The sequence below is a fragment of the Amblyomma maculatum genome, chromosome 2, assembly GCF_055883805.1.
Source record: "Amblyomma maculatum isolate TAMU_Amacu chromosome 2, ASM5588380v1, whole genome shotgun sequence".
Lineage (NCBI taxonomy): Eukaryota > Metazoa > Arthropoda > Arachnida > Ixodida > Ixodidae > Amblyomma > Amblyomma maculatum.
In genome coordinates this window covers 166,902,654-166,915,137 of record NC_139345.1, presented here as the reverse complement: position 1 = coordinate 166,915,137, position 12,484 = coordinate 166,902,654, and the positions used below count along the sequence as shown (strand labels likewise).

The window sequence follows — 12,484 nt, the reverse complement described above, 5'->3', positions numbered from 1 at the left end:
AAAGCGAGTACTCGTGGTAAAATACTGAGCCGAGGAAACTTTCTGAGCTCTACTATGCGGCGAACTCTGCAAACAGATTACTCTTCTCGTTTCGAAAATATGTGCCTGTAGATACTGTTCCTCTGGGCCTAAAACATGCTCAAAAATAAAGATTTCCAAAGAGTATCATACAAGTTCGTTGTATTAGCAATTCTACTTCAAGCTACCTAATTTTCCACTCGCGTATTCTAATACTCGCATATGCCGCTTAGCCTGTACAGCGCGCTAAGTGTCTTAACGCTATACATCTTCCAAGAAGTTGCAGCGGGTCAGCGTGGCATGGCAACGAGTACCGCGTCGTTAATGCAAAGCAGTTTAACCTGCAGCATTTTGGGGTTTCTGCGTCTTAAGTACGAAGACTGAAGAAACTCAGGGAGCCTTAGCAAGGACGATGCGGTGCGGAACGTCCAGTTGCAACAGCCACGCTAGCTCTTGAAACTCGCTTTCTCTCCAGCGACCCAATTAGAGCCCATCAGAGCACGGGTTATGCAAAATACCTTCTTGCACCGTTACCCTTTTCCTCCTTCGTGAGAAGGCTAGGATATCTGAGACCACCTTGATCGTCATCTAGTGCGCGTAGAGCCTTCCCATGGAAAATTTGAGCGTCTTAGTGTTGATCTCTTAATGAGCGCTTTTCCACGTCTTCTCTCTCTTCGCAAAAGTCCTCAGGTTCACTGAAGCGGGATATTCCTTCCGTTTTCATTTGGAAGAATAACATCATCAATCTCTTCATATGCGTACATTGGAGCAAGTTTCACTACCTTGTGTAAAAGTGACAGTAATTGTTATTATTATCGCTCTTATATTTCTGTCATCTTGAGCTTCGTTTACCGTTCAAACAGGCTGACTAGCCCTTACACGCTCGTCTTATTTGGAGTTTTTGTGTGTGTCTTGTTTGGCTCCACTGCATTCTCTACAAAAGTAGAGCTCTCATGCAAACGGAATTAACAGTGAGTCTTTCCGCTCAGTGTGCTCAACATGCACGCAAGAGAAAATAAAATCAGAGGCCATTTTGCTTTTTAACCTGCCAGCAATCCATGTATTTATTACTACTAGGGCTTAACCTTCAAATGCACCTGGTCCTTGTCATCGCGCCTGTTTCAACAAAAGGAATTTCAGCTGAAGAATTTTTATGCCCGTGCAGCAGGAAACTCCACTACACGTCGGCTTTGTAAGCCTCAAAATAGGCAGCTGCCGTTAGATCATCCTTGCAGCATCACAAAGAATACACTTGCGAATATTACTGCGAAGCTTAATAAAAACTTTTAGCGCTCCATGACTGCAAGACACATCTTTATATCTTTGTTCGGAAAGGGGTCAAGATTTAGCTTGAATTATTGCAGCCAAATGGGACTACTGCATTTTAACAGATCATCATAATTGCCTCCGGCGATTTTATCTCGATGTTTCCTCATCAGCATTAAATTGAGAGTTGCCGATAGAGGCGGGCAATCTGATCAGTGGCGACCGCCAAGCATTTTTGCTGCTATGACCGCCTCCGATTTGTGCAGATGCTTGTGAGCGGAAATCAGGCCAATATAGACTTGTATTTGAATGCCTTTCGGCACCTTGCTTACAAGCCGAGTTCCACCACGACTACGTCAGAAAATGGCCATAGTTAGAGACCCCAATCACAAAGATCATGTAGAGATGCATGCGGTTTTTCAAGATTTTTCTTCCTCAGGGCAGTTGCCATCAGCGTACAAGCAAGATTAGTTGCTGTTTAAACATCACAGCCTCTGTATATTGAATTGACAATTGTCTCTATTCACTTTTCCGCCTCTCTGCCAGTATATAGAAAACCCTATGACGGCATCGCTTGCTTCTGTTCCACAGGCGGCGTCCACTAATGGTAAGCAGGCGAAAGCAAGCGCAGTGAATGGAACCAACAAACGTGCGGTCTTTGTTTCGAAACCTTCATACAATCCATTTTTCGTTTAGTGTTGCCTTTCTTGTTTTTGCAGGTTGCGGTCGCATTCTGCGTAAAGCAAACTTCATTTGACAGTAGACTACAGCTGTCAAGATTTGCCAGACGCCTCATGTGCAAGATGTACATGCAGGCTTTTTCGGCAACAAGTCATGTCCGCTGCCCTGTCTTCAAGCTTTCTCAGCGAACTGGGTTGCACTGCACAGATCTACCACACTCTTGCGCTAAGCTTCAAGCAAAGTAGAAGCTATTAGAAGACGTGTTAATTTGTACCGGGAATGCGTGAAACAGGGTTGATCCCTTTTTCAGGCAGGCGATAAAATATATGTTCATAATATGCAGGACAACGTTGGAAAAAAACTCTCGATTTTGGCCCATAATTTATTTGGGTGCCAATTGCGAATACTGTACGATACTGCTTTGAACATATTAAAGAGTGTGGTCCAACCTAGCCAGCATAGATAAACCTCGATATTGAAGGATTCCTTGAGGTCACGTTTAGTAAAGTCTGCCATTCAACTCCAAAGAGTGGCGTCTTTGGCAATCACTCTAAGCTAAGTCATCATCATCATCATCATCACCATCAGTCTGACTATACCTATTGCAGGGCGAAGGCCTCTCCAATATTTTTCAAATTACCAGGTTCTGTGCTAGCTGCATCCACTTGACCCCTGCTACCTTTTAACCTCATCCGCCCACCTAAAACTCTCCCCCGCCCCCTGCTACGCTCTCCTTGCCTTGGAATCCAGTTTGTTACCTCAAGTGACCATTGGTTATCCTCTCCTCGCTCTACACGTCCTGCCCATGCTCATGTTTCTACTAGAACGTCAGGAACTTGAGTTATTTTTCTCACCCACTCTGCACGCTTCCTATCTCTTAAGGTTACCCCTACCAATTGCCGTTCTATAGCCCTCTGCGTTGTCCTCAACTTAAGTAGAACCTCTCTTGGTTAGTCTTCACGTTTCAGCCCCATACAATTTAAAATATCTTGTTGAAAAATACAGAAATTATCTGGCAGCTCTCCTGCCAGGAATGTTCTGTTCTTCTATGTTTTATGTTTTTAATTTTTCTGTGATTTTACCGTTTTTTTCTGTTTACAACTGATAAGAAACTTTTGTAAATTGACATAAATTTTTTGTTATACGGCGTTTTTCGTTCTGTGGCAGTGAAAATAATATCTTTTATTTACTCGTCTTTCATTTCACGTTTTCTGCCTGTAATAACAACAAAATTGCTTTAAACGCTAATTTCTTCAACGAACACAATTTAAGGCGAACGCCGTGCCAACTACATCTCACGAATTTCTCTCGGCGCTGGCAATAGTCGAGGGCACTTATAAGGCTGGCCTCACAACAGCCGTTGCCTAACCACCGAAAAGAGGCAAGTGAAAAAATTCGTAATAGATACCACTGTATAGCAGGGAGCCAACCAACAACTGACCTCTATGCGTCACCACTGGTTATTTTCTTTCTAATCAAAATATTTACGCAGCCAATCATCGGACAGCGCCTTCGGTGCTGTCATACAATTTCGCTTTCTAATCAGAAGTTACCTACTATTCAAGAGACGGCAAAACTATATCGAATTGTTTGCCTTCGATTTAAGGTTTCGGCTGGAAAACATAAAATTACTGTCTTTTTCGTGAGCGTATTTCGGGTAATGAAGTTGAAGAGATTTTTTCTGTACTGGGGGGGGGTAGAGAAATTTTCTTTAAAAATACCGGTAATTTCACACACATTTTTTACAATGTAGGTGAGCACAGGTGAGATGTAACTGTTGCATACTTTCCTCTTCAGTGATACCGCTAAGCTGCTAGTCATAATCTGCGAGTGCTTGCCAAATGCGCTCCATCCTAATCTTATTCTTCTTGTTATTTCCTCTTTCATGGTCCGGATCTGCGGTTACTACCTGTCCTAAGTAGACATGTTCGCCTACTACTTCCAGTGCTTCGCTACCTATCGTAAACTGCTGTTCCCACCGGAGGCTGTTGAACATTACCTTAGTCTTCTGCAAATTCATTTTCAATCCTACCCTTCTACTTTTCCTGTCTAGGTCATCAATCATTATTTGCAATTCATCCCCCGAGTTACGTAGCATGAAATGTTATCAGCAAATCGCAGATTACTGAGGTATTCTCCATCTACCCTTATCCCTAACTGCTCCAATTTCAAGTCTCTGAATACTTCTTTTAAGCAAGCTGTCAATAGTACTGGGGAGATCGTGGCTCCTTGCCAAACGCCTCTCTTTGTAGGAATTTTGTTGCTTTCTTTATGCAGAACTATGGTTGCTGTGCAGCCACTGTATATATCTTCCAGCACTTTCCCGTACGGCTCGTCCCCCCCCCCCTTCTTATTTCGCAATGCCTGCATCACCGCTGAGGTATCTACAGAGTCAAATGTTTTTTCGTAATCATTGACTGCAACGTATAAGGCTGGTTATATTCCGAGCATTTTTCTATCACCTGGTTGTTGGTTAGATATGATCGATAGTAGAGTACCGTTTCCGTAAACCTGCTTGATCCTAGTCTAAGGTTGTCGTGATTCTATTAGCGATTACCTTAGTAAATGCCTTATACGTAACAGACAGTAAACTTATTGGTCTGTAATTTTTAAGGTCCTTAGCGTCCCCTGTCTCATGAATGAGGATAATGTTTGCATTCTTCGATGGTTCCGGTACCGTCGATGACACCAGGCACTGCATATACAGGGTGGCCAGTTTTTCTAGCACAATGTCCCCCCCCCCCCCCCCCCCCCCTCGGCGCCAGCCCCCCCTCCCTGTCTTTCAACAAATCTATAGGTATCTGATCCTCTCCAGCTGCTTCCCCACTTTCATAGTTTCTATTGCTTTCCTAACCTCGTCTTTCCTCACTGGTGGAACGTCTGACTGTTTTTCTCTACCGCCAATCTCAATACGATCTTGACTGCTTTTGCTACTGTAGAGATCTGTATAGACCTGCTCGGCTACTTTGACTATCTTGTCCATATTCGTGATGACGTTGCCCGCAGTGTCCCTTAGCGCATACATCTAAATTTTGCCTATGCCCAATTTCTTCTTCAACGCTTTTAGGCTTCGCCCTTTCTTTCCTGCATACTCAATTTTCTCCATGGTATACTTCCTTATATCGTCCACTTTGCGCTTATTAATTAGATTTGATATCTCTGCCAATTTTATCTGGTCTGTTGGATTGGAAGCTTTCATACTCTGGCGTTTCTTAATCAAATCTTTCGGCTCCTTAGACAGCTTACCGGTATCCTCTCTATCTCACCGCCTAATTCTACCGCGCGATCAGTAATGATTGCTCTGAAATTATTGTTCATTGCTTCTAGGGTAATGTCTTCATCCTCGGTTAGAGCTGAATATCTTTTCTGTAGCGAGACCCTGAACTCTTCTGCCCTCCCCCTCACCGCTAATTCGTTGATGGGTTTCTTTCTTACTAATCTGTTGCGTTCCTCCTTCAGATTTAGGCTAATTCGGGACCTCACCATCGTGTGGTCACTGCATCGCACTTTCCCGATTACCTCTACACCTTGCATAATGGCGCGGGTTGAACACAGTATGAAGTCAATTTCATTCTTAGTCTCCCCGTTAGGACTTTTTCATTTCCATTTCCGGTTCTTCCGCTTGAAACCATAGTTCTGCATAAAGAAAGTAACAAAATTGCCATAAAGAAAGGTGTTAGGCAAGGAGACACGATCCCCCAGTATTATTCACAGATTGCTTAGAGGAAGTATTCAGAGACTTGGAATGGGATCAGTTAGGGATAAGGGTAGATGGAGAATACCTCAGTAATCTGCGATTTGCTGATGACATTTCATGCTACGTAACTCGGGGGATGAATTGAAAATAATGATTGATGACCTAGACAGGAAAAGTAGAAAGATAGGATTGAAAATGAATGTGCAGAAGACTAAGGTAATGTTCAACAGCCTCCTGTGGGAACAGGAGTTTACGATAGGTAGCGAAGCACTGGAAGAAGTAGGCGAATATGTCTACTTAGGACAGGTAGTAACCGCAGATCCGCACCAGGAAAAGGAAATAACAAGAAGAATAAGATTGGGATGGAGCGCATTTGGCAAGCACTTGCAGATTATGACTAGCAGCTTACCGGTATCGCTCAAGAGGAAAGTATAAAATAGTTGCATATTACCTGTACTCACCTATGGGGCTGAAACGTGGAGGCTAACCAAGAGGGTACTGTTTAAGTTGCGGACAATGCAGAAGGCTATGGAACGAAAAAGGTTCTGTACTGCTTACTTCTACAGCGCACTCAGTAACTATATCTCTGAATTTATTGTTTATTGCTTCTAGGGTAATGTCGCCATCCTCGGGTAGAGCTGAATATCTATTCTGTAGCGAGATCCTTAACGCTTCTGCCCTCCCCCTCACCGCTAATTCGCTGATGGACTGCTTTGTTACTAATCTGTTGCGTTCCTTCTACAGGTTTATACTAATTCGGGACCTCACCATCCAATGGTCACTGCATCGCACTTTCCCGATTACGTCTACATCTTGCATAATGGCGGGGTTTGAACACAGTATGAATTCAATTTCATATTTAGTCTCCCCGTTAGAACGTTTTCTTGACCATCTCCGGTTGTTCCTTTTGCTGAAGAAGGTATTCATGATTAGTTATTGTGCTCTGCAAATGCAACTAGTAACTCCCCCCTGCTATTCCTAGAACCAAGCTCATTGTAACCTACTGCCTGGACACCAGCCTGCTTTTTCCCTACCATGACATTGAAGTCGCCCATTAGTACAGTATACTGCGTCTTTACTTTTCGCATTGCCGATTCTACATCTTCATAGAAGCTTTCAACTGCCTGGTCATCATAACTACATGTCGGTGCATAGGCCTGTACAACCTTCACTTTATACCGCTTATTACGCCTAACTACGATGTCTACCCTCCTCTCATTCATACTCTAGAATTCATCTATACTACCCACTATATACTTATTGACAAGGAAACCTACTCCTAGTTCTAGCCTCTCCAGTAAACCTCAATAACACAGTACATGTCCATCCTTCAGTACAATATATGCCTCATTCGGCCTCCTAACCTCGCTAAGCCCTATGACATCCCATTTCATATCCTCTAGTTCCTCTAACAGCACTGCTAAACTAGCTTTACTAGCTAGGGTTCTAGCGTTAAACGTTGCCAGAGTCAGTATGGAGTATTTAAAATATAATATGACCACTTTAATAGGAATGGTCTAATTTTTCCATCCGCAGAAAAACTTTGTTTCAAACCTAGCACAGTGCTCATATCGGAAAGTGAATATCACCATTGAAAAGTAATAGGCTGCGTTTCTGGTGATGAGTAGCAAAAAATAACAGTAATAATAAGGTTTGGTCTGTGAATTGTTTAACATCACAAAGCGACTCAGGCTACGAGAGACGCCGTAGTGGAAGCCTCCGGAAATTTCGACCCCCGTACACTGACATCGAACAGCACACGGGCGCCTTGTTTTTCGCCTCCATCGAAAAGTGATAGCTGAGGCCGTGATTCGATTCCGCGTACTTGGACGCAGTATCCGAGCGCCCTAACCACTGTGCCACCCTGGCGGGGCAATAATGAAAAATCTCGAAAGGTGATATGAGAATGTCCTGATTGTCATGGTGTAATCTTAATATATCCAAATACGCTGCGTTTATAAGCAACTTTACTTTGAAACACATGTTTATCCAAACTTTCAGGGTGTCTAGGATAGGCGCACCAAATGTGTGCTCTTCGTAGTAATTATTTTTGAAATTGCGTAATACGTTCAAATGTGACTCTTTGCAACATATTCGAAACTCACACTAAATAAAAAACAGCAATAAAGAAAACCAAGACGTTTACGAAATGCATTGAGTGACATTTCAATAGGCCTCAAATGTCGCAAGGAACAGCCGCGAGGCGGTTAGTCTTAGCATGATCTGGAAAACTTTCTGAAAGACGCAAGGTTTCAGTAGGATCACAGTACTTCTTTCCGCAGGCATTTTTTTTTTTTTTGTATTCAGAGTTCTATGTGAAAGTGCAAACTAGTGTGTGTTTAAGACCATCTTTCGCGCGTAAAGTCTTGAGTACCTACAAAGAGGGAGGAAAGCATTATTGGCTCCGGTTTCATCGCCTTGGATAAGGCCATTTTTGTCCTAGCTTCTCATGCTAGGTTTTTGTTATCAATATTACTTGTTTTAAGAACAAAAGTACAAGCTGAAATTTTCGCCTATGCACTTTTCAAATATATAACGTGGCGCTCGAGACAGCTCTTTCCAACCCTGCACCGACATGAAATCGACTTCTGCTTTTCTTCTGCATCATTCTAGTCGCTTCCCTTGCCGACGGCTTCCAATATATTAAGTTAACGCAGAGAAGGAAAGAAGAGCGACAGCAATCCCGTCAAGCTCGCAGTGTCCAACGCTCAGCAAAAAAGAAAAAAAGAAAAAGTAAAGCAGCTCACAGCCTGCAGTAAAAAAAAAAACAGAAAGCCTGACACATTTTATTGATCCAAACGTCGTGACTGCTGGCGCTCTGTCCCGGGCTGTTGCGCAGGAAACTGCCAGGGCTTATGTCTTAGATTTCAAGGGCGCAGACAAAAAAAAAATATTGGACCTACGGAAAACGCAGATTTTAGGGCAAACAGACAGGAAGCTTGCGATGCAGTCAGCCTTCTTTCTTCTTTCTGGCCGCTTCGGCTGGCAACGAGATGACTGAAGCAGCGCTAATGCATAGGTAGAATAAAGTTTTATAAGGCCTGTCTGTTATGGCTTAGGGTAAGAAGAAACGTAGTTTCTGCTTTATTTGTTTGCACACATAAATATGCGTGCTCGGAAATAACTATTCACTTCACAGCCATGCTATTCACTTCACTCCCATGTAGACAGTTACTTTACTGTTTATATTTCAGATCGAACCATTTTCTGCTGCGTGGGCTCAGCTTCACTGCGAAACCTTTCTTCAAGTCAGGAAGGTTTCAACGTTTTCTGAACACTTTTTATGCCGTGTCAAACAAAATGGCGCCTTTTTTCCCTATAATAAACACGCAAGGCTTTAAGCTCTCCACCTTCAACATGTTCCCCGATAAAAAGGACAGAGTTGAACCTAAATAAATGCTGGACTTAAATTATAAAAAAAGGACAGCTGAAGAAAGGGATGACGTTGATAAGCGGGGGACGTTCCTTTCAACTTTTAATTGAGATCGATTCGAAGAGTGCGGCCAGCGGCGCATATATCAGCTGCCCTAGAAAGCATATTCTAGCTGCCGTGCCAACCATTTCACTCTGGCATCTTGTCTACGCTGTGAGTGAAACCTCATATGTTCCATGCCTTTCTTTTTAAATAACAGTAAGCCACTCTCCACTAGTTTTAAGGTAGAACCATAGAAAGCGAAGGCCTAGAAACTGCTAACAAAGTTTGAAGAAGAAAGTTACTTGAGCGACATCCTTGCATGCAAAAATAACCATCTATGTAGATCGGCAGAAATATGGCAAATGTTTCACCTACGAAGGCAGAATATTGGTTCGATGTCTAGTCATCATAACATTATGTGTACCTAGCGACTCCCAAAGCGCTGTTATAAAATAAGTACGTATGAAGAAATAGTGACACGCTCGAGTAGATCGTAAATGATGAGCCTCTGAAGAAAACACTAAAAGAAGGAAACTGAGTGGTCTCATGGTTATTAGATGGAGCGCAAAATGTGTCCAGATTTCGGGGCTGAAGTCTTAAAATATATAAAAGTTGCAGGCTCGGAACGAAACAATATTTAGTACGAAGACAGAAAATAAAAGGCAGTAGTACAAAATACAAAACAAATCTGAACACCGCGGTACATAACACAGCTGGCGTTTATATCTCCCAGCGCAAACACATCTTACGGGAAGGCAAGGGCCACCAAGGGACCATAAAAATTGAAGGGGACTGCGTGCCAGCACCCCTTCCCTCCCCTCCTTCCCTGGTATAAAACATTACGAAGTGTATAGGTCAAGTACAATCCCTCTCAATATACGCGCAGTTTTCCGGCAAGCAAGGATCTGAAAAGAGCTTTATGATTTTGGGCGCCTTTGCAGCTGCTCAACGGCCGAGGGAGCACCGAATGGGGTATTCATGAAAGGAAACGTGATCACAATGTGGTACAGTTCTGCCATTCTAGATTCTCTGTAGCAAGTGTAGTTAATAATTATATGAATTCTAACGTGCTTAACCGTTTACATTCTTTCCAATTTAGATCATCTCAGCGATTCTATACAACATTGTCGGAAGTGATCAGGACCTTGCCCATTTAATATCTAAGAAACCTAACAATTCACGAATAATTTACACTGATTTTCTATATTCTGATTAAGTGTTGTCATGGCAAAAAATGTCCAATTTACATAACTCAAAGCCCTGCGCACAATGTGTGAACTCATCCTGCACTTGCAAGATCTGACAAAGCGACGTCTTGGGAACTGAACTGCGCTGCGCTGTATGTGTCGGGCTCTTCAGAGGAATTTTAACATATCGACCGGAATTTTAGCATAATTAACGAGATTTCAATAAGACGTTTACATACAGCACCCAGATGATGTCCCACGCGGAATGCATTTTGGTCCGGAACGTCAGTAAAAATCAATATCCTCGCTCTCTAAGCCGCATTTTATTTCAGAATATTTTAGTTGGGGACCCAATTTACTCGGCGACTTAAAGAAAAAAGCAAATATCTAAAACACTCTCGAAGACTTCAGACCTATTGATTATCCAAGGAACTTATACAAATATATGAAGCGACCAATGACGCAGGATAGTGTATGGTATTAAATCCTATGGGCAAAGCAGGAATTTCTGCGAAGGAATAAAATTATTGCGCTTGTCGATATAAAAAATTCGGCCAAGTACAAATTAACAAAATATTGTATTATTTTATGTTATTCTCAGTCGCGAAAAGCGATTTCATTTATTTGTGAAATCAGTCTTTAGAGTTCAGTTTAATGAAATCAGCGCGAGGTAATAATCGCCGTCTGAGACCCTGACGCGAGTTCCAATTTTTCAGGCGCGGAAAAGTTCAGTGCGGCTTATTTAACGGAATTTATTAATGTTATACATATTACAGCCTTTCGAAATCCAACTTTTGTATCTTCCCTGCTCATGGTAGTGTTTCTAGTACCCATTAGTTTAGCAGCAATATACGACCACCTTTAAATACAGCATACGCCTTTCAAACTCAAAGCAACGTGCATGAGCTTTGACGGTACGCTCCTCCTGTTTCTTTTACGCCGCAGACACTCACCGAAGGACGGCTGCTGCAGTCTCCGCCTGGCATTGGGCACCGAAGAGTGGACCACGCGTCGTTTGGGCAGGTACATCATTACTTCGTCGGCCTCTTGCTCGTCGCCTTCGTCTTCCTGTCCGGCGTCCTCATCAGCCACATTTCTGCTGTGGCTGGCTGAGCGCATGCCGGCATCGCCCCTGGTGTCATCATCGTCGTCGAAGAAGGCGGGGACCAGGCTGGCCTGTCCACCGGAGGAGTGTCCCTGCTGTTGGTTCTCGCCCAGGAGCGCGGGGAGGAGGCGAGCCATCCGACTGGAGAGGAGCCGGTAGTAGAGCCTTTCCTCGGGACTAGCGCTGCTGGTGGAAGCCACCAAGGGCCGCCCGTGGAATTCCTCGGGGTCCCGCCGGGGCACAGAGGTCCGCTTGGAGGCGCCGCGGAAGCTGTGCTGCTGGCCCTGGTAATCAGTGGGGCCGGTGGCTGGGAAGTGGGATGTGCGCTGGATGGCTTCAAGGTCCAGGCTGAGCGCCAGGCCCGCCACCAGGACAAGCAGGGAGCCGCTGCGCAGCATGCCGGCGGCCGCGCCCTAGCCTGAAATCGAAACAAGAGACGTTGAATGGACGATTGTGAAGTAAGGTGGAAAGATGCGGTTACGTCGTTGCTTCAAAAAGGAACCGCTTGCGCCGTCACCATACACCAAGTGAATACTGACCACCACATACCGTAACGCATATTCCTCATTAGTACAGGATAAAAGTAGTCGGTTTCATTCGACAGAACTGCTGAAAGTCCTATGCGCATATTGCGGTGCCATAAACGTCAGTTCCAGTCCCTTGCACATTGCGTTGCATCTTTTCTTGCCCTGAATTTCGATATCCAGTTGTGGACATACGTAAATTGAGGAACCTTTTTCATTCTAATTTCATGCTTTAACATTTATCTGTAAAACTGTTTCGTGCGTAAAGATTTTTTCTGATGAGAAAGCGCAATAGTGCATGCTACAAGTACAAGCTTGCACATACCACAGGTGCCAGCTTCTTGCCCTAAATTTCGATATCCAGTTGTGGACATACGTAAATTGAGCACCCTATTTCATTTCAATCTCGTGCTTTACCATTTTTCCGTAAAAAATGTTTCGTGCATAAACACTTTTCCCAAGAGAAAGCGCAATAGTGCATGCTATAAGTACAAGCTCGCACATACTACAGGTTTCAGTTTCAGCTGCCCAGCCCGTGAAAAACATGAGAATGCAATAGCGCATGTGTATATAGTACTGGCCCAAACCTCT

At 43.6% G+C, this 12,484-nt stretch overlaps 1 protein-coding gene across 1 annotated transcript in view; it reads right to left on the bottom strand.

The window, feature by feature from the left end:
* LOC146200373 (uncharacterized) overlaps nt 1-11,797 on the bottom strand; it is a 35,684-nt gene extending 23,887 nt beyond the window's left edge. Inside the window, exon 1 of the mRNA XM_084592934.1 lies at nt 11,218-11,797. Coding sequence (XP_084449060.1) covers nt 11,218-11,767 — 550 coding nt within the window. The 5' untranslated portion in view covers nt 11,768-11,797. The remainder of the gene's footprint in view (nt 1-11,217) is intronic.
* Nucleotides 11,798-12,484: the final 687 nt, after the last annotated feature.